The sequence below is a fragment of the Gadus chalcogrammus genome, chromosome 6, assembly GCF_026213295.1.
Source record: "Gadus chalcogrammus isolate NIFS_2021 chromosome 6, NIFS_Gcha_1.0, whole genome shotgun sequence".
Classification (NCBI taxonomy): Eukaryota; Metazoa; Chordata; class Actinopteri; order Gadiformes; family Gadidae; genus Gadus; species Gadus chalcogrammus.
Window position 1 is genome coordinate 21,675,705 of NC_079417.1, and position 19,208 is coordinate 21,694,912.

General features: G+C 45.4%; 1 protein-coding gene across 1 annotated transcript in view; it reads left to right on the plus strand.

Annotated features, from left to right (window-relative positions):
- The window catches only part of dab2ipa (DAB2 interacting protein a), a 25,273-nt gene extending 7,582 nt beyond the window's left edge, over positions 1 to 17,691 (plus strand). The window contains exons 6-24 of the mRNA XM_056593294.1: positions 131 to 144; positions 1,241 to 1,409; positions 2,084 to 2,256; positions 4,136 to 4,407; positions 4,813 to 5,021; positions 8,547 to 8,691; positions 8,808 to 8,952; positions 9,301 to 9,537; positions 10,198 to 10,387; positions 11,618 to 11,708; positions 11,844 to 11,973; positions 13,242 to 13,333; positions 13,718 to 14,245; positions 14,460 to 14,743; positions 14,991 to 15,104; positions 15,661 to 15,783; positions 16,704 to 16,783; positions 16,923 to 17,010; positions 17,220 to 17,691. Coding sequence (XP_056449269.1) covers positions 131 to 144; positions 1,241 to 1,409; positions 2,084 to 2,256; positions 4,136 to 4,407; positions 4,813 to 5,021; positions 8,547 to 8,691; positions 8,808 to 8,952; positions 9,301 to 9,537; positions 10,198 to 10,387; positions 11,618 to 11,708; positions 11,844 to 11,973; positions 13,242 to 13,333; positions 13,718 to 14,245; positions 14,460 to 14,743; positions 14,991 to 15,104; positions 15,661 to 15,783; positions 16,704 to 16,783; positions 16,923 to 17,010; positions 17,220 to 17,390 — 3,255 coding nt within the window. The 3' untranslated portion in view covers positions 17,391 to 17,691. The remainder of the gene's footprint in view (positions 1 to 130; positions 145 to 1,240; positions 1,410 to 2,083; positions 2,257 to 4,135; positions 4,408 to 4,812; positions 5,022 to 8,546; positions 8,692 to 8,807; positions 8,953 to 9,300; positions 9,538 to 10,197; positions 10,388 to 11,617; positions 11,709 to 11,843; positions 11,974 to 13,241; positions 13,334 to 13,717; positions 14,246 to 14,459; positions 14,744 to 14,990; positions 15,105 to 15,660; positions 15,784 to 16,703; positions 16,784 to 16,922; positions 17,011 to 17,219) is intronic.
- Positions 17,692 to 19,208: the final 1,517 nt, after the last annotated feature.

A 19,208-nucleotide genomic window follows, 5' to 3' on the forward strand; every position in this document is an offset into this window, starting at 1 on the left:
ACCAGCATGCTTGCATGACATGCTTTTATATCCAAGTTCTAACAAAGCCACAGTTACTAATTTTACCAGGATGCTACTCAAAATCATTATTATAACGTTGTGTTCCTCACATTTCGGAGGACAGCTGCAGGATACAGCAACTGAGTGTCTGAGTGTTGTGACTCAATGCCAGGTGATGCTTCTGTAAGCTGCGCCATGTGGGATGCCAGAGGTCGGCTGTCAGTCACTCAGTTTGCTTTTTAGGCTCATGTTATGGAGAAATGTCAAATAGATATTCTAGATTTATTTCAACTAGAACTATCGATATATCAACTAGATATTCTAGATATATTTTAACTCGAACTATCGATCTTTCAACTAGTTATTCTAGAAACATTTCAACTAGAACTCGCAGTACGTCAACTAGATATTCAAGCAATATTTTAACTAGAACAAGCAGTACCTTAACTAGATTTAATAGATATTTTTTAACTGGAACTAGTACGTCAATTAGATATACTAGATATATTTGACCAAGAACTAGCGATATGTCAAATGGATATTCTAGAAATATGTCAACGAGAGCTGTTTCTACTAGAAATAGGGAACATTTTTCACCCAAATATGCTACATATATTTCAGCTCTATTTTTACCAGAACTTGAAATATTTCAACAAGCAATATTTCAACAAACAAAATATACAAAAATGGATTAGCAATATTTTCAATAGTACTAGAGATATTTCAACAAACGAGGGATGTGCAAAGATAATTACAGCTATTGCAGGAGGACTAAAGACATCTCAACTGAAATATATTTGACATTCCAATAGAACTAGCAATATTAGGAGCTTGTCTAACAGATCAGACAACTCAGGTGGAATGGTGCTTTCGCTTTAATTATTGAATATCGTTAAACATAATATCATAGAAGAATTCATTCAATCTTCAGTCTTTACAAAAAGGTTAGGCAGTTCCTCAGTAGTTGATGGATGAAACTTGTTTTTAATAACATTTCTTACAGGAATACAAACCGCCACACATGACTTTTGACGGGTTAGACAATGGGAAAAATATTTTTAATTGCCATGCAGGTATCTTTGCCGATTTAGTATGGAAAATGTCTCATTACGTTACATTGCTTCATTTTGATTTAACTTAATGATAATTTTTTTCACCTCATTTGTTTTGGGCCATCTTGTGTTTGGCTTGTGGCCGGTTGAGCCTGACTCTCTCTCAGCGTCTCACAATGGCTCATGAGACCTGTGTGTGTTTATGTGTGCAGGTGTGTAATGCACCAGGTGTCCTACGGTAGCCAGGATTCTTTGCTAAGCACTGGGTGTGTGTCTTCACTAGAACTGAAAATGGAGCAAACTGTCGTTATCAAGCCAGTCCACTCTTCCCTGCTGGGCCAGGAGTACTGCTTCGAGGTAACACACACACACGTACATACATTACACGCACACGTACACACACACGTACACACATACACACACAAACCCACGCAAACTCACACACACACACACACACACACACACACACACACACACACACACACACACACACACACACACACACACACACACACACACACACACACACACACACACTCATACGCACTACATATTTGTATTTTGAGGTGGGTTTTTCAAAACAGCTAAGCACATATGATTTGGTACGACAAAACCACCTGGCTATACTCCAACTTGTAACTGGATCCCCGAACACTGATTCTCTCTCCATCCCTATCGTTTACCTTCTGTTTCAAAAGTCCTTATTAACCCAGCGGCGAAATCTGCCATTTGGGTCGGTAAACCTTCTAGAATATTTGAAAACCCAACATAAATGCATTGTAACTTCACCTGGGTAGACATATGTAATGCAGAACCGAATAGCACTTTGAGTTGCCATGGTTTCCAAAGATTTGAGAAGGTTTACTCACCCAACTGACAAATATGGCCGCTGGGTGAATACGGTTTAAACCCATTGCCTTCACAGTTCACTGAGCCCAATGCAGCTTAAAGACATGTGGATCCTAGCAGGAAGGATACCTTTTCAAGAGACATCTGAGCTGGGAGTCTGATCCCCACTCTCTGTTCCCCAGGTCACCACCACCACGGGCACCAAGTGCTTCTCATGCCGCTCGGCCGCCGAGAGAGAGAAGTGGATGGAGAACCTGCGGCGGGCGGTCCACCCCAACAAGGACAACAGCCGGCGGCTGGAGAACGTCCTGACCGCCTGGCTGGTGGAGGCTAAGGACCTGCCTGCCAAGAAGAGGTAGGCCGCAAACCTGCCTGAAACCTGCTGATTGCTCAGCGGTTCTGGTTGTTGATTCAGCGTCCGCTTTAACTTTGGAACTCTGCTTCAACTGTGTTGCTTGTTATGCTGCATTAATGGCCGTCCTTAACGGCACCCGTTGCACTAGCTTTCGTACAAAGTCGACTTACAATGAGTGAATTCAACCATGAAGGTACAATCCAGAAAGTGCAAGAATCATGCAAAACGAATCAAATGAGTACATTGCTTTAAAGGGAACATATTATGAAAACAACACTTTCCCTGGGATTTGTGGAGTTGTTTTGGGTCTCTGGTGCTCCCACACGCATACAAACTTTGAAAAAAGTCTGTACATGTTTTTCTGAGTGAGATATGTATTTCTGAAAGTACCAAGTCTACAGTTACCAAACGAGCAAGTCCGTTTCGGCGCCCCCTCCTACGTAGGAAGGGGGCACACTTGAATATTACCTCCCACTTCCCCACTCCCCTCCAATCAGAGCATAGCTACGATTTTGTGGACCAGCGGAAGAGCAGCTCCGGCGGGGGGCACTCAGCAGCAGCTCCGGCGGTGTACTCCGGGAGCTAAACTACCGCCGAGCTGGCAGTTCCGGCGCGGGGAGCTCGGCGGCAGTCCGGCAGCACAGCTCCCGGAGTACAATCCCTTTCTCCTCCATGTCGCGGTTCATGGACCTCAGAGAGTCAAGGCCAAAGTTCCTTCCCCCAATTCTTCTCAACCATGGCCGAGATATCCCCCACTACGAGTCTTAACTTGTTGTGGAAGTACCAGAGACATCAGACGCAGTCTTTATGATTCATAATATCATCCAAAGCGCACATAGCTTTTGGCCGTGATATTAGATATATTATTATATAAATACCCATATATAATATTATTATTATTTTATTATATGATATAGATATAGAGCTCCAGGAGTCGGCAAACGGCAACAATCCCTTCTCCTCCATGCTGTGGTCAGTCTGACAGCTCATTGGTCAATGGGCAGCAGCTCATTTGCATTAAAGCTACAGACACTAGAAACAACGCATTCTGATGGGACTGAAGCAGAGGGGTTCCTCCTTTCCTAAAAGACATTTCCAGCAAACAGATTCAAAAACATGTTTTCTGGAACTCAAATACTATGTTAACTTGTTGGGAAAACACCATCATATGTCTCCTTTAAGTGCTCCCTTTTAGAAACAAGAGATCCATCCCTTGCGGGAGGGATCCCTTGCTCTGTGATTCTTCCCAGAAATAAGGACAATGTCATTATATTAGAAGTGTTAGTATTGGGACACCCCCATTAGACTAGAAGTATTAGTATTGGAACACCACCATTATGCTAGAAGTATTAGTATTGGGACACCACCAATATACAAGAAGTATTAGTATTGGGACACCACCATTAGACTAGAAGTATTAGTGGTGGGACACCACCAATATACTAGAAGTATGGGGACGCCACCGATAGACTAGTAGTAGTCGTTTTGGGACCCTAGCATTAGACTAGTACGTGGCCTTTCCAATATGGCGGCGATGTTGACGTTTTGCAGCAATGTGACGTCTACGTAGATATGTCTGTGTCTGTGTTAAAGGTCTATTACCATGAACACCTGTATGGCCTATATGATGAACAAATCCCCATGTGTAAAAGTAAGGTTTGAGAGGTCCCTACAAACAGCCAATCAGAGTTCACCCCTCTTGTGCTACATAGTTCCACGCGCCTGTTCATTTAGAGTCTGTCTAACAGCGACCGCATACAATAGTACACAGTAGTCGGGACAGAGTGAGGATAGCAGATACTTTTTCATCCGTGAAGGGGAGGCAGGGATGGTTGCCGTGGTGACGGTTTCCATGACGATGGAACGTGTGTGTTTCCAGGTACTTCTGCGAGCTGTGTCTGGACGACAGCCTGTACGCCCGGACCTCCTGCAAGCTGAAGACGGACAACGTGTTCTGGGGCGAGCGCTTCGACTTCTCCAGCCTTCCCTCGGTGGGCTCGCTGACCGTGCATCTCTACAAGGAGACAGACAGGAAGAGGAAGAAGGACAAGAATAGCTACGTGGGGCTGGTCAACATCCCTGTTGCCACGGTGACCGGCAGACAGCTGGTGGAGAAGTGGTACTCCGTGAGCACGCCCAGCACCAGCCGAGGTAGGGTTGTGTGTGTGTGTGTGTGTGTGTGTGTGTGTGTGTGTGTGTGTGTGTGTGTGTGTGTGTGTGTGTGTTGTGTGTAGCAGCAGGGTTTGAGTGGGTATGTGTGTGTGTGTGTGTGTGTGTGTGGGGGGGTGTAGCAATGTGTGTGTGTGTGTGTGTGTGTGTGTGTGTGTGTGGGGGTGTGATGGTGTGTAGCAGTGTGTGTGTGTGTGTGTGTGAGTGTTTGTGTGGGTGTGTGTGTGTGGCTATGTGTGTGTGTTTGTGTGTGGGTGTGTGTGTGTGCCGCATTAGGCACGCACACACAAAGCAATATTATTATATGAAAATCTTTATATCACAGTTAATTCGGCAATTTTATGACTATGAATAAAATATTAATAGTAAAATGCACATTGTGTTCAGGCAAATCCTCGGGCCCCACGGTGCGCATCAAGGCCCGCTACCAGAGCATCATCATCCTGCCCATGGAGCAGTACAAGGAGTTTGCCGAGTGGATCAGTTCAAACTACCTGCTGCTGTGCAGCGCACTGGAGGCCTCCATCAGCCTGCGCGCCAAGGAGGAGCTCGCCGCCGCGCTGGTCCACATCCTCCACAGCACCGGGAAGGCTAAGGTCTGCTCTTCGTACACAGACACTACACTGCATAACACTACTGAGACCCTGGGTTACACCAGACCTCACCGTAACACTACTGAGACCCTGGGTTACACCAGACCTCACCGTAACACTACTGAGACCCTGGGTTAAACCAGACCTCACTGTAACACTACTGAGACCCTGGGTTACACCAGACCTCACCGTAACACTACTGAGACCCTGGGTTACACCAGACCTCACCCTAACTCCTTAGTACATATAGGCCTACGCTACACTGCATGGGGACCGCCTTCCATTCAGACATAACGCCACTCCGACATTGACGTCTAATTGTCATAATGGCTGGACTTCCATTGTTTTCAAACGTCCCACCACACCGACAATTTTTTTTTTTCCATGATCGGAGTGGCGGTACTTTACTTATTTTCAAACGTCCCGCCATTCCGACATGAGGTCAAATTGCATTACTATAATCAATGTACTTTAATTAGCCTAATTAATATTATCATGATTATTTCTTTGTTGAATGCGCTATAGTTTCCTACACTGGCATTCTTCCTTGGTGATTGGGACAGTCCCGATTTTGAGTAGTTGCGTGCCCCGAGTGCAGCTAAAGCCTGTCGGGACGCTATAAAGTCCTGGTATCCATCATCCACTATGAAATGTCCCCTTCTGTCCGCGATTACATAGTCAACGTAGTCTTATTGTAGCCCGATCATTAGCTAAAAAACACATAGAAAGATTAAAGCATCCAGCATGTGATTTCATCAACGTGAGATACGCAACGGGGATAATCGCACGGTGGAATGCTGCGCGATTTAATCTTCACAGTGGAAAGCGCTCATCCACTGGGCGCCTGGGCGGACGAGCGCTGGCCGGAGATGTTCGCTCATTTCAGAAGCAGGGAGATTACAAGACAAAAATAAATGTATAATTTGACGTGTGCTGCCTGGCACTAAGGTTCCGGTTGAACTGATCTTTATTCCATCATGAACAATGCTTGAACTGACGAGATGAACCTCACCGTTCCCACCTTAACGTCGTTGCTTATCACACGAGTCAGTTTGATGACAACTGTCCACAATTCCACAGCAGCAGGCTGTCAGAAAAACAAATCGATTTTGGAGCAAATTCACTCCTACAAATATGTGTATTCTAATTTGAAGAGCGTTTGTCTCTGTGTTGAGGTCATGTTTTCGGAGCTCTACGAGGTTGACGTCTTATACACACACAATGAAAAACACACCGGAGCCGACGTCTCGGCCCGGCCATGAACACACCGGAGCGGACGTCTTTGACCGGTCGTGAGTACATGGAAAAGTTCATGAATGAACCCGTACACAACGCTGGCAACGTGATGTCGGGATGTATAAAGAAGACGATGACGGTTGTTTAACCTCTTCGTCCTAGCGGAGTTTTTTGACTTAGTGTAGTTGCCTTTTGCCAAGATTAAAGGGCCACTATAGGAGCGGGGTAGACGACGCGCAATCCAAAGTACAAAGTAGGCAATCCGATCCGAAGTTCAATCAAAAATGCTTTATCAGATAAAGCTTCAAACAAAATGATTCTTCTTGCTAACTATAGGCCCTACTTATTTGCCAACATTTGCGAATATTGTTTGCGATTGTTTGCGGTCAAAAAACTGTCCCGCTTCCCCGTCTAACTCTCGTTTCTGTTACAGTCCCGCAGGTGAATTAAATCCCTTTAATTAGCTGAATGACTGCGACAATATAACTGACCTACTGGGGGAGACAGAATACAAACTCAAATTAACCATAGGCCTAGATATATAAATTATTAATGTTTCCATTTCATTATTGCCATAGCCTACTTCCGTTATGGCTCCAACACACACACACACACACACACACACACACACACACACACACACACACACACACACACACACACACACACACACACACACACACACACACACACACACACACACACACACACACACACACACACACACACACACACACACGAGGATCCGGCCCGCGAGAGAATATTTACTGGCCCTTTTAGTGGTGGAAACCTATTGGTCAAAAGGTCGGGGGATATTGTATAACAGTGTATGTTTAACGGATTTCCCTTCTATGGGCAAAAACGGTTGGTTTATTTTTATTGATCGCCTTCGAGAATTTGTGTGGAAGGGGTTGGCCTGGGGCGGGCTATATTCTCGCCTTTCTCCTTTGTATAGACCATTGTATTGCCTTTATGCGATATGAAGTTAACTCAATTTTATGCGATAACATATGAAGTCAACTAATCATTTAGTTCAAATGTTTGTCCAATCCATTCCAATAGTGGTCCTGCATTGAGTTTAAATCCAACTCTAACGAATAAATGGTCCAGTTTTAAGTTTCAAATAACATTGATATTCCCAGGGCATGTTAAATAAGTGCACCCCCCGATGCAGTCGTATGAAATGTGTTATTTCTTACATCGTCCCAACCAAAATTTCGAATTAATCACCCACATTTGAACAAATATTTATGTTGACCAAATGTTGACCTGAAGTCGGCGCCACTGATTGATAGAGGAGTTAGGGTGAGGTAGACCTCTCCCTAACTCCTTAGCACATAGACACTACACTGCATAACACTATTTAGACCCAGGTTTACACTGTACGTCAAAATAACAGTACATAGAACCTGGGTTATACTAGACCTCACTGTAACTCCTTAGTACATAGACCCAGGCTGGTTTAAACTAGACCTCACTGTAACTCCTTAGTACATAGACCCAGGCTGGTTTAAACTAGACCTCAATGTAACTCCTTAGTACATAGACCCAGGCTGGTTTAAACTAGACCTCACTGTAACTCCTTAGTACATAGACCCAGGCTGGTTTAAACTAGACTTCAATGTAACTCCTTAGTGCATAGACCCAGGCTGGTTTAAACTAGACCTCAATGTAACTCCTTAGTACATAGACCCAGGCTGGTTTAAACTAGACCTCAATGTAACTCCTTAGTACATAGACCCAGGCTGGTTTAAACTAGACCTCAATGTAACTCTTTAGTACATAGACCCAGGCTGGTTTAAAGTAGACCTCAATGGAACTCCTTAGTACATAGATCCAGGCTGGTTTAAACTAGACCTCACTTCAACTCTTTATCGTACATACTAGATGTCACCATTAGTAGTAAATAGTACAAACTATATGCCTAGCTGTATGTGCTAAACCACCAAGTTTCTAACCATAACCATAACAAGTACTTACTAGACCGACCAATAACTAGTACATAACTACAATCACTTTAAGTACACATAAAAAAAGCAACATAATCCTGCCCCAAAACACTACATACGAGACCAAACCATAATCCTGCCCTTTTAAGAAAGGTCAAGGTCCATATTACTTGGTTCAGGGACTCCGCAGTACACAGACAGGTTGAACACACAGATGTTTCACTGACAAACTGCTAACTAACCTAAACTACACCTACTCATTACTAAGCTTAACGACCGTACCTGACCACCATCTGAGCTGCGAATATCTCTGAATAGCTTATTATCTGTCCGGATATTTTAGGACTTCCTGACAGACCTGATGATGTCAGAGGTTGACCGTTGTCGTGACAACGATCAGCTGATCTTCAGAGAAAACACACTGGCGACCAAAAGCATCGAGGAGTATCTGAAACTGGTCGGGCAGAAGTACCTGCAAGATGCGCTGGGTAATCACACACACACGCAAGCACACCCACACACAAAAACACACCGCAAGCACACACTCATGCACGCACTCATAATATAATCTCATATATCTATAAATATGTGTATGTGTGTGTAGGGGAGTTCATCAAGGCTCTGTATGAGTCTGATGAGAACTGCGAGGTGGATCCGGCACGCTGTGTGACCTCTGACCTCCCCGAGCACCAGGCCAACCTGAGGATGTGCTGCGAGGTGGCCTTCTGCAAGATCCTCGAGTCCTACAGGTACGCACAGGCACACACACACACACACACACACACACACACACACACACACACACACACACACACACACACACACACACACACACACACACACACACACACAAAGGCATACACACACACACACACACACACACACACACACACACACACACACACACACACACACACACAAAGGCACACACACACACACACACACACACACACACACACACACACACACACACACACACACACACACACACACACACACACACACACACACACACACACACACACACACACACACACAAGAATTCCACCTGTTTCAAATGGTCTTTATGCCTAATGTGTACGTGGGTGTTTTTCCAGAGTGTTCCCCAGGGAGCTGAAAGAGGTGTTTGCATCGTGGCGTCAGGAGTGTGGTAACCGGGGGCGACCGGACATCAGTGAGCGTCTGATCAGCGCGTCGCTGTTCCTGCGCTTCCTGTGTCCGGCTGTGATGTCGCCGTCTCTGTTTGAGCTGACCCAGGAGTACCCCGACGACCGGACCGCCCGCACGCTCACCCTCATAGCCAAGGTTACGCAGAACCTGGCCAACTTCAGCAAGTAAGAAACACATCTATCTACCTGTTAAAAGCACTTACATATATGTTTTATTAAACTTTATATCCTCAGAGTATGTATTAATCGTACAAATGAACACTACACCAAACTAATAAAGACACACACTCATTTGCTGAGATGAACGTGTCTCTTTTAATCAACACAATGACAAACTCCCATTTAAACCAATTAAAACATGAACCCTCACAGGAACAAACAGCAGGGGAATCCACAAAGAGATAGGATGAAGGGACTCATAAACATCCTAATATATGTGTGTTTTTTATGTGTATGCATATGTACATGTGTGTGTGTGTGTGTGTGTGTGTGTGTGTGTGTGTGTGTGTGTGTGTGTGTGTGTGTGTGTGTGTGTGTGTGTGTGTGTGTGTGTGTGTGTGTGTGTGTGTAAATGTTTGTATGCTGTGTGTGTGTGTGTGTGTGTGTGTGTGTGTGTGTGTTTTTGTGTGGGTGGGTGTGTGTGTGTGTTATTGTGTGTGTGTGTGTGTGTGTGTGTGTGTGTGTGTGTGTGTGTGTGTGTGTGTGTGTGTGTGTGTGTGTGTGTGTGTGTGTGTGTGTGTGTGTGTGTGTGTGTGTGTGTGTGTGTGTGTGTACGTATGTATGTACTGTATAATTAATGGAGTGCATCCTCTGTGTTTTCCGCAGGTTCGGCAACAAGGAGGAGTACATGCTGTTCATGAACGACTTTGTGGAGCGTGAGTGGAGCAACATGCAACGCTTCCTGCAGGAGATCTCCCACCCCGACAGCCTGTCCCACACGGCTGGCTTCGACGGATACATCGACCTGGGCCGGGAGCTGTCCACCCTCCACACCCTGCTCATAGAGCTGGACCAGGTACCCACAGCTGGACTCATTGACACACGTGGTCCTATCGTTAACATCGGCCTTAAACCTGTATAAATACATAGCTCAATTCGCTAGCATCTCTATTCAACCCCAGGCTCTCCATCTACTGCTGACATCTGGGTTAAACCTGGATGAATACAGATTCAGAGTACCAGAGTACTTTCTTAATCCCACACGAAATTGATTGTCGCTATTGCCTTTCTCTCGATGGAAAGAATAAATATTATACCAGTAAAATAGACGTAGCAATAGAAACATTAAATACAATTAGGAATAAACAGGTGAAAAATAGGAAAGATGCATTTATGCACAAGAATAGTAGCTTTTAGTGCAGTGGATTAGATGCTGGCTATATCATCAGTATTAAACTTTCTTCGTATCTGGGATGAGCATACTCTGTCTCCCTTAACTTCTGCATGAAGTTATTTCAAGCTTTAGGTCTGCGTTCCTCGAAATGCTTTAAAGATAATGTGGCTCATTTAGAAATGAAACCAGAATTTTAAAATAGACATACATCTGTAAAGAGGTCTAGCAGACGCTTCTCTCTGATTCTAATAATACATTAAGCTTCTCCGCACATCAGTTCAACCTGTCCACCTTCTACAACATCAAACATCCCCAAATACCACCATGAAAGACACCCATTGTCTTCTATCCGCTGTAAATAGACACAGCATGTTCAGCCTTCAAGATAATCCATCCCGTCCTTGTTGAGAATGATAATATTGCTGTCCGCCAACAGCAGTCTTCAGTTGAATCAATCAAATTGTTTAAACGTTATAATTATTCCGGTACCGGTGTCTCGAACATTAACCCTTTGGATTCTGTAGAATGGACAAATAAGTGGGGAATGTTTTATCTTCACGGTGTTCACATGTATTGATTACTGTGTGAATGTGTGTGTGTGTGTGTGTGTGTGTGTGTGTGTGTGTGTGTGTGTGTGTGTGTGTGTGTGTGTGTGTGTGTGTGTGTGTGTGTGTGTGTGTGTGTGTGTGTGTGTCTGTCTGTGTGTGTGTGTCTGAGTGTGCATGTGTCTGTATGTGTGTGTGCATGTGTATACATGTGTGTATGTTCGTTTGTGTGTTTATGTGGATGTCCTTGTGTTTGTTTGTGTGTGTGTGTGTGTGTGTGTGTGTGTGTGTTTGTATGTGGATGTGTGTGTGCGTGTGTGTGAGCGTTCGTGTGTGTGTGTGTGCGTGTGTGTGTGCGTCCCTCCAGGCGTGTCTGGCTAAGCTAGGTCCGCTGCCTCGTATCCTGAGGGAAGTCTCTTCAGCGCTCGCTAACCCAGGGGGGCTGGTCCACCCGGGGGGTCTAGTCCACCCAGGGGGGCTGATCCACCCGGGGGGTCTAGTCCACCCAGGAGGATTGGTTCACCCAGGGGGGCTTGTCCACCCCCACCCAGGGGGCGGGGCCCACGCAGGGGGCTCGGTCAACCCGGGCGCAGGCTATCCAATGAGCTGCGCGGAGCCCCAGCGCGTGGTGTCGCCGCCACCGCTGTCCCCGCCCCTCTCTCCCCCCCTGGCGGGCTGCAACCTGTCCCGGGGCCTACAGGGCAGCGTGGGGGCCGACACCAGGTGAGCCCGATACCCCCCCCCCCGCCTCCTCTCCTGACCCTCACCTTAAGGTCACACTTAGCTTAACGGCAATTTACCTGGGCTCATAACATTAAAAACAGATTGGGATAAGTACATGTATTGTTCTCCACTGATTAAGATTTCCTAAGCTTTGATCACATGATCATGTCCCAGCCTCTGCTTGGACAAAGTGTATCACTGACCTACCCTGAGCGTAGTGGACAGCTCGGGTTCTCCTCATCCACAATGAGGACCAATCAGATTTGTTTAAAAACCAACAGAGACTAAAATTCAATGACTTTCTTTGTTTTCTAAATCTAACTTCATAGTAGTAGTAGTAGGAAGGGCCGAACTCTCGTCCGTCTGGCTATAGTCTGAACGCCCAACCTTTTATTAGCGTTTGACCTGACACTCATCATCTGTTGTCGATGTTGAATCTATCCCAAAACAAACTCTGAGGAAGCTTCAGCTTGTTCAGAATGCTGCTGCTAGAGTTCTAACAAAGACCAAAAAATTTGATCACATTACACCAATTCTGAAATCGTTACATTGGCTTCCTGTAGGTCAGAGAATTGATTTTAAAATCATGTTGCTAACCTATAAATCCCTACATGGTTTAGGCCCAAAATACTTAACTGATATGCTTCCACTACATCAGCCTTCTAGACCACTAAGATCCTCTGAGACCAATCTGTTAATTATCCCCAGAGTAAACACAAAACATGGGAAAGCAGGATTTAGTTACTATGCAACAAATAGCTGGAATAAACTCCCAGAGGATTTAAGACTTGCCCCAACTCTGAGCACCTTTAAAACAAGACTGAAGACTTTTATGTTTGCTATAGCTTTCTGCTAAAATCTTAAATACATTGCACTTTCTAAAAAGCTTTTTTAACTTTGCCTTTATTTTCTATTTTAATACTAAAATGCCTTTTTCTATTCTACCCATTTCTTTGCATATGTTTTTCTTTTACTTATCTATTATTTTATTTTATTGTATGACAATGTTTATATGTGAAGCACTTTGAGTCTGCCTTGTGTATGAAAAGTGCTATATAAATAAAGTTGCCTTGCCTTGCCTTGCCTATTCACATGTGCAGCTAATTTTTTTTTTGTGTGTGTGTGTGTGTGTGTGTGTGTGTGTGTGTGTGTGTGTGTGTGTGTGTGTGTGTGTGTGTGTGTCTGTGTCTGTGTCTGTGTCTGTGTGTGTGTGTGTGTGTGTGTGTGTGTGTGTGTGTGTGTGTGTGTGTGTGTGTGTGCTTGTGTAGTTTGGTAGACTTCACCAGGCTTCCATCTCCAACTCCAGAGAACAAAGACTTGTTCTTTGTTACCAAAGGATCCAGTCTTCAGCCCGCAACCGGTAAGTCCTTCTTCTAGAAGCCTTAACCCTTAACCAACCCTAAACACTATCACCCTTAACCCTTATCCAGCCCTAAACACCATCACCTCTTAACCCTTACCCAGTCCTAAACACCATCACCCTTAACCCTTAAACAACCCTAAACACCATCACCCTTAACCCTTAAACAACCCTAAACACAATCACCCTTAACCCCTACCACAGACCTCAACCTTTATGAAGTCTGACTCCTCTGTCCCTAGATCCTGGCTCATCTATCACTTAACTCCCAACCGTGACCCCATGACTCCATGACCCCATGACCCCATCCCCCTGAGTGTAGAGTGATTGCCCTTCATATATGTAATGTGAATACTGCATGTTCACCATGTGATACCTCTCCAGGCCTGCAGGGCTCTCCGGCCGCCAGCTCTTCCTACTCCGAAGCCAATGAGAACGAAGCAGGACCGGAGTTAGCCAATGACCGGAGGGAGGCCCCCGAGCTGACCAATGAGAGCCGGAGTCTGTCTCTGGTCGACCTGCAGGACTCGTCCCCCAGTGACGGGGTCGACGACGGCCAATGGCAGCGCAGGACCGGGCTCCTTCCCCTCTCCTTCCAGAACCCTGTGTATCACATGACCAGCACGTCACCGAGGCAACCGCAGCAGACCGACGTCACGCCCTCCGATGGCTCTGCCGGTTCCCATGGCAATCCCGAGGAGAGGACCACGATGGGGACCAAGCCGGCGTTCCTTACCCAGATGTCTGTGGGCCTGGGCGGGGGCGAGAGAGGGGAGAGAGTAGAGAGAGTCGAGAGGGGAGAGAGAGGAGAGAGAGGAGATCGCATGTCAGCTCTGTCCAGCAGCAGCAGTGGAGAGGAGTATTCACGCCGACAGATGTCACTGAACGATCCTCCACACGGCAACACACCTGGTGAGAACGCCTGTTCTCTAGCCGTCCCTCCTCTCTCCTTGTTCTGCTCCAAGTGGTCTCTCCTCTCTCCTTGTTATGCTCATAGTGGTCTCTCCTCTCCAAATGGTCTCTCCTCTCTCCTTGTTGTTCTCCTCGTAGTGTCCTCTCTCCTCTCTTGGTACACATACAGCAGTTCTCTGACCTCATTGTGCATGTTTTGTGTGCTTGATTCCAGTGGCTCCCATCGGCCCTCGTCAGAACTCAGTGGGTCCCTCTACCGGACCCCAAAGGCGCATAGACCAGCCGCCCCCGCCCTCCTCGGCCCCCCCGTGTCCCCCCCGCGGCCGGACCCCCCCCACCATCCTCACCAGCGGCACCTCGGCCTACCCTCCCCGGCCCGCGTCTGGCAGCATGATGTCATCCAGTCCCGATTGGCCCAGCAGCGGCCAATCCCGCCTGAGGCAGACCTCGTCCTCCTCCAAAGGGGACAGCCCTGAGAAACTGCGGCCTGTAACCAAGGTAACCAGCATGATGGGTTCATGACCCGATGCTGTAAGCTAGCCTTGAATTAAAAAGGGCGTCATAGGTCAGATCAAAAGGTGAAATGATCATGCTGCGCAAAACAAGGTGTAGTAACGCAAAACCCTTTGTGTGTGTGTGTGTGTGTACCTCTGTGCACGTGCGCTTGTCTGTGTGCTGTGCACGTGCGCTTGTGTTCTGTGTTTTGTGTATGTGCATCGTCTCTGTGTGTGTGTATATGCACTAGGCCCCGTCCCCAGTAAACCCGGGTGCACTGGACCGTACTGCTGCCTGGCTGCTTAATATGAACTCTGGCGCCCCCTATGGAGAGACTGAGGATGACGAGTCCCTCAGTGAAAAGGTAGCAGACCGGTTTCCTTCACATCGACGGACACGAATGAGAAAGGCATGCTTCACATGATGAACAAGTCTTGACAATCATCATGATCATGTTAACATATTGATAGTAAAATAAGTTAATGTCCCGCCTGTTGTAGCTGTAAATAGATCTGTATGAACTGCTGGACTTGATTCAGTCTTTAAGAAGCACTGAAAGCTTCCTATCCATATGATTGTCATTGCAAGAAGTTCTTCAAGTGAAGGTTTACTCGGTTTCACCACTTTGATTTCCTAACCTGTGTTCCTTACATGTGGATGACCTGGGGTTTTATTTGAGTGCCTCAGTGCTCTTTGCAGGATTACACTGGGCTCATTCCATGTTGTCTTTGTGTGTGTGTGTGTGTGTGTGTGTGTGTGTGTGTGTGTGTGTGTGTGTGTGTGTGTGTGTGTGTGTGTGTGTGTGTGTGTGTGTGTGTGTGTGTGTGTGTGTGTGTGTGTGTGTGTGTGTGTGTGTGTGTGTGTGTGTGTGTGTGTGTGTGTGTGCGCGCGCGTGTGCGCGCGCGTGTGTGTGTGTGCAGTACCAGCAGGAGATCGCCATGCTCCAGGAGAGGTTACGTGTTGCAGGGATGCGGCAGGAAGAATGTGAGGCCAGATTGATGCTCCAGGACCAGCACAACCAGAGGATGTTACAGGAGTACCAGGTGCACATATCACCTATATCTACTTACAGCCACCTATGTTAACCTTGTTACAGGAGTACCAGGTACACAAATCACCTATATCTACTTATAGTCACCTATGTTAACCTTGTTACAGGAGTACTAGGTGCACATATCATCTATATATATTTATAGTCCCCTATTTCAAAGGCAAAATTAATAGTGGGGAATAGCCCACCAGATCGAAAGTCAAGGGGGCTATTCCCCACTATTCATGGAGCCTGAGGTGAATAATTGTTTTAGTATACACTACACGTGAACACTACAAAAAAAAACCCGATAGCACTTTTTGCCGGGATTTATTGGTTTTTATTAGCAGTTTATTTGTTTTTATTAGCCTGACGAGACGACGGTCACGCAATATCCCGAGTTTGAGATCTCAATCATGGGATATTGCCTGATATCCCGAGATATCGGGGAAACTTCTTCGGCAATGTTCATGGAATGACTAAACTTTATTGGTATTTGTGGTATGTGGTAATTAATTTTTTTCATATAACCAATCAAATTCCGCCATCTTAGGAGGTTCACGTGTAGCATATAGGCTACTATTCACTGATGTTAACATATATGTATATTTATCATTCACACATGTTATTTGTTGCCATACAACCTTGTTACAGAAATACCAGGTGGATATCACCTACACTTTATTAGCATATATTGAGTAAGTGTAATGAGACTCAGTATGTGGCTGGTGGTTCCAGGGGCATCATGCTAGCTAGTTGATAACTAAGTGTAATGAGACTCACTATGTGGCTGGTGGTTCCAGGGGCATCATGCTAGCTAAGTGATAACTAAGTGTAATGAGACTCAGTATGTGGCTGGTGGTTCCAGGGGCATCATGCTAGCTAAGTGATAACTAAGTGTAATGAGACTCGGTATGTGGCTGGTGGTTCCAGGCGAGGCTGGAGGACACGGAGAGCCGCCTGAGACGCCTTCAGGACGACAAGGATCTCCAGATGAACAGCATTATCAGCAGGTGTGTGTGTGCGCGAACGTGTGTGTGTGTGTGTGTGTGTGTTTCAGGGGCTGTGAGGATGTTTGTGATGTTGACCTGTTGGTGACATGTTGGTGTAATGTTGTGCGTCATGTGACCAGCAGTGTTTGTGTCACTGCAGGTTGATGACTGTGGAGGCTGAGCTGAAGAAGGACCACTCAGATATGCAGGCCGTGGTGGACTCGAAGCAGAAGATTATCGAAGCACAGGTTTGTTTCTGTCACTCTCTCTCTCACTCTCTCTCTATGTCTGCCTGTCTTTCAACTCTTTCTCACTGCATTTCCAGGTAACTCCATTTTGTTAGTTAATAATTACTTTTTTAGCGAAGCAACAAAAAAAGGCCCCTTGTCTGTCTAAAATATTCCTGTCTGCAATTCTGTAACTCCATGTGTGTGGTGGTCTGTGTCTGTGCCTCCAGGAGAAGAGAATAGCCAGTCTGGACGCGGCCAACAGCCGGCTGATGGCCGCGCTCACACAGCTGAAGGAGCGCTACACTGTGACGTCACAAAGGAACGGCCTGTCACCCAGCAACAGCTCCGCCCTGCAGATCACAGAGAACGGAGAATTCCGTAACTCAGGCAACTGCTGAGACACCCAATCAATAATCAGTGACCGGACGCCCCAAGCAACCGTTGAAGAATGAGCAATTCCTATTGGTCGACAACTGCTACTTTTCCGATAGATGCTGCATGAGAGAACGCGACGGAGATTAGAAGGGTTTCATGAACCGATGGACACTCACTCAGACTGTAGAGAAGGTATAAAAAGGATTACCGTAATCAACTTTGCTGTCATCTTACTTATTGTAAAGCTGTCAATCAAAAGTATTTTCCTACACTGTAACCACGGCGACTGCGAATGATTGGATGGCTAACAATACAGTCTGTCCTATAGCCTTGTGTCCGTCCGTCCGTCCGTCCCCCCCCCCCCCCCCCGATGATTCCCTGTTTCCGTCCAAAACGTCCACTGTGGGTGTGAATCCAGGGCTTCCTGTGTTCTATGGTGATGACCCTCTGAATGGGAGCTGGTAGGTACTATACCAGGGACAGGGACGCTTTTCTTTTTTCATGTGCATCAAGGGGGAGGGATTATTATCAAACGTGTATCTGTAACTCCTGTGATTGGCAGCTGCCAAAGGGGCACTAGGCCTAGTGTGATGGTAGTGCTAGTGTGATGCCATCAACCACACCCCTTATCACTGTCCTGTTATAGTAACCCCGCCCCTGGCCTGCTCTCCTATTGGCTGCCCGCTGCTGTTGCTAGTTGCTATGTAAAGACTGTTCGGATGCAAGAAATAGTTTTGGGTGATGTTTTGGTTAAGGAAAGGAGGCAATCAGAACAATTTTGGCCACCGATATACTTACCCTGTCTTTGTAGGACTCTGGACTGTAGACTGTATCTCTGTGTCTGAAATGAGCGGGCAGGTTTCAGCCTTTGTTAGGATGTAAACGTTCTGCCTCAGACTTTATTGTACTTGTTTGAATCAGTTTCACTGACAATAAAAATATGAATGGATATAGGGAGTAATAACAAATATAGTAACAATTATATATATATATATTTATATATATATATATATATATATATATATATATATATATATATATATATATATATATATATATATATATATATATATATGTCTATATATATGTGTGTGTATAGATATATATACATATATATATACATACATACATACATATTGCCATCAGATCAAAAAAAAAAGTTTTTTGTATCGATGATACTTAAAGTATTGTTTAGGTATTGATGAAAAGTGTTTTTTTTTAATGATGAACTCCATTTTTTGAACTGACTGTCAACTGTATTTGACTATTTGTGAGTAGAGAGAGAGAGAGAGACTGCTTGCCAAAGGACTTCCCCATGGCCCTCATTGACCTAGTGGCCAGCTTGGTTCTAACATTGCTCTTAATGCTAGCTGGACTGTGGAAACTGATGCGGAAGATGGCCGCTAGATGTTTAAGGTCTCAAGTTCTGCTCTCTCCGCTGTGTTGACTAGTTATAGCTGACTTAACTGTCAGGCTTCCTGAGATAACGTGTGTATTTTTACTCCGCAGTCAACCTGTATGCAAGACTCTGTAATTATACATGTAACTGTCATTCTGTATATAGACCAGCTGCTCCAATGGAAAACCACAGCATCTATAAAAAGAAAAAACATAAAACAACTATATCAAACTGACTGATGGCCAAATAATAGCTATTTTCAATGTATTAAAGATGTTTATTGATCATGAGGAAGAGATTTTCTGTAAAGATGAAATATGAATTGTTATAGTTTTAAGTGTCAATCAAAGTTTGAGTACACAGCAGCAAAATATATCATCCCATCAGTTAATATGTTTCGTTGCATTTCATCTGAACCAGGGACTTCATCTATGAGACGCAT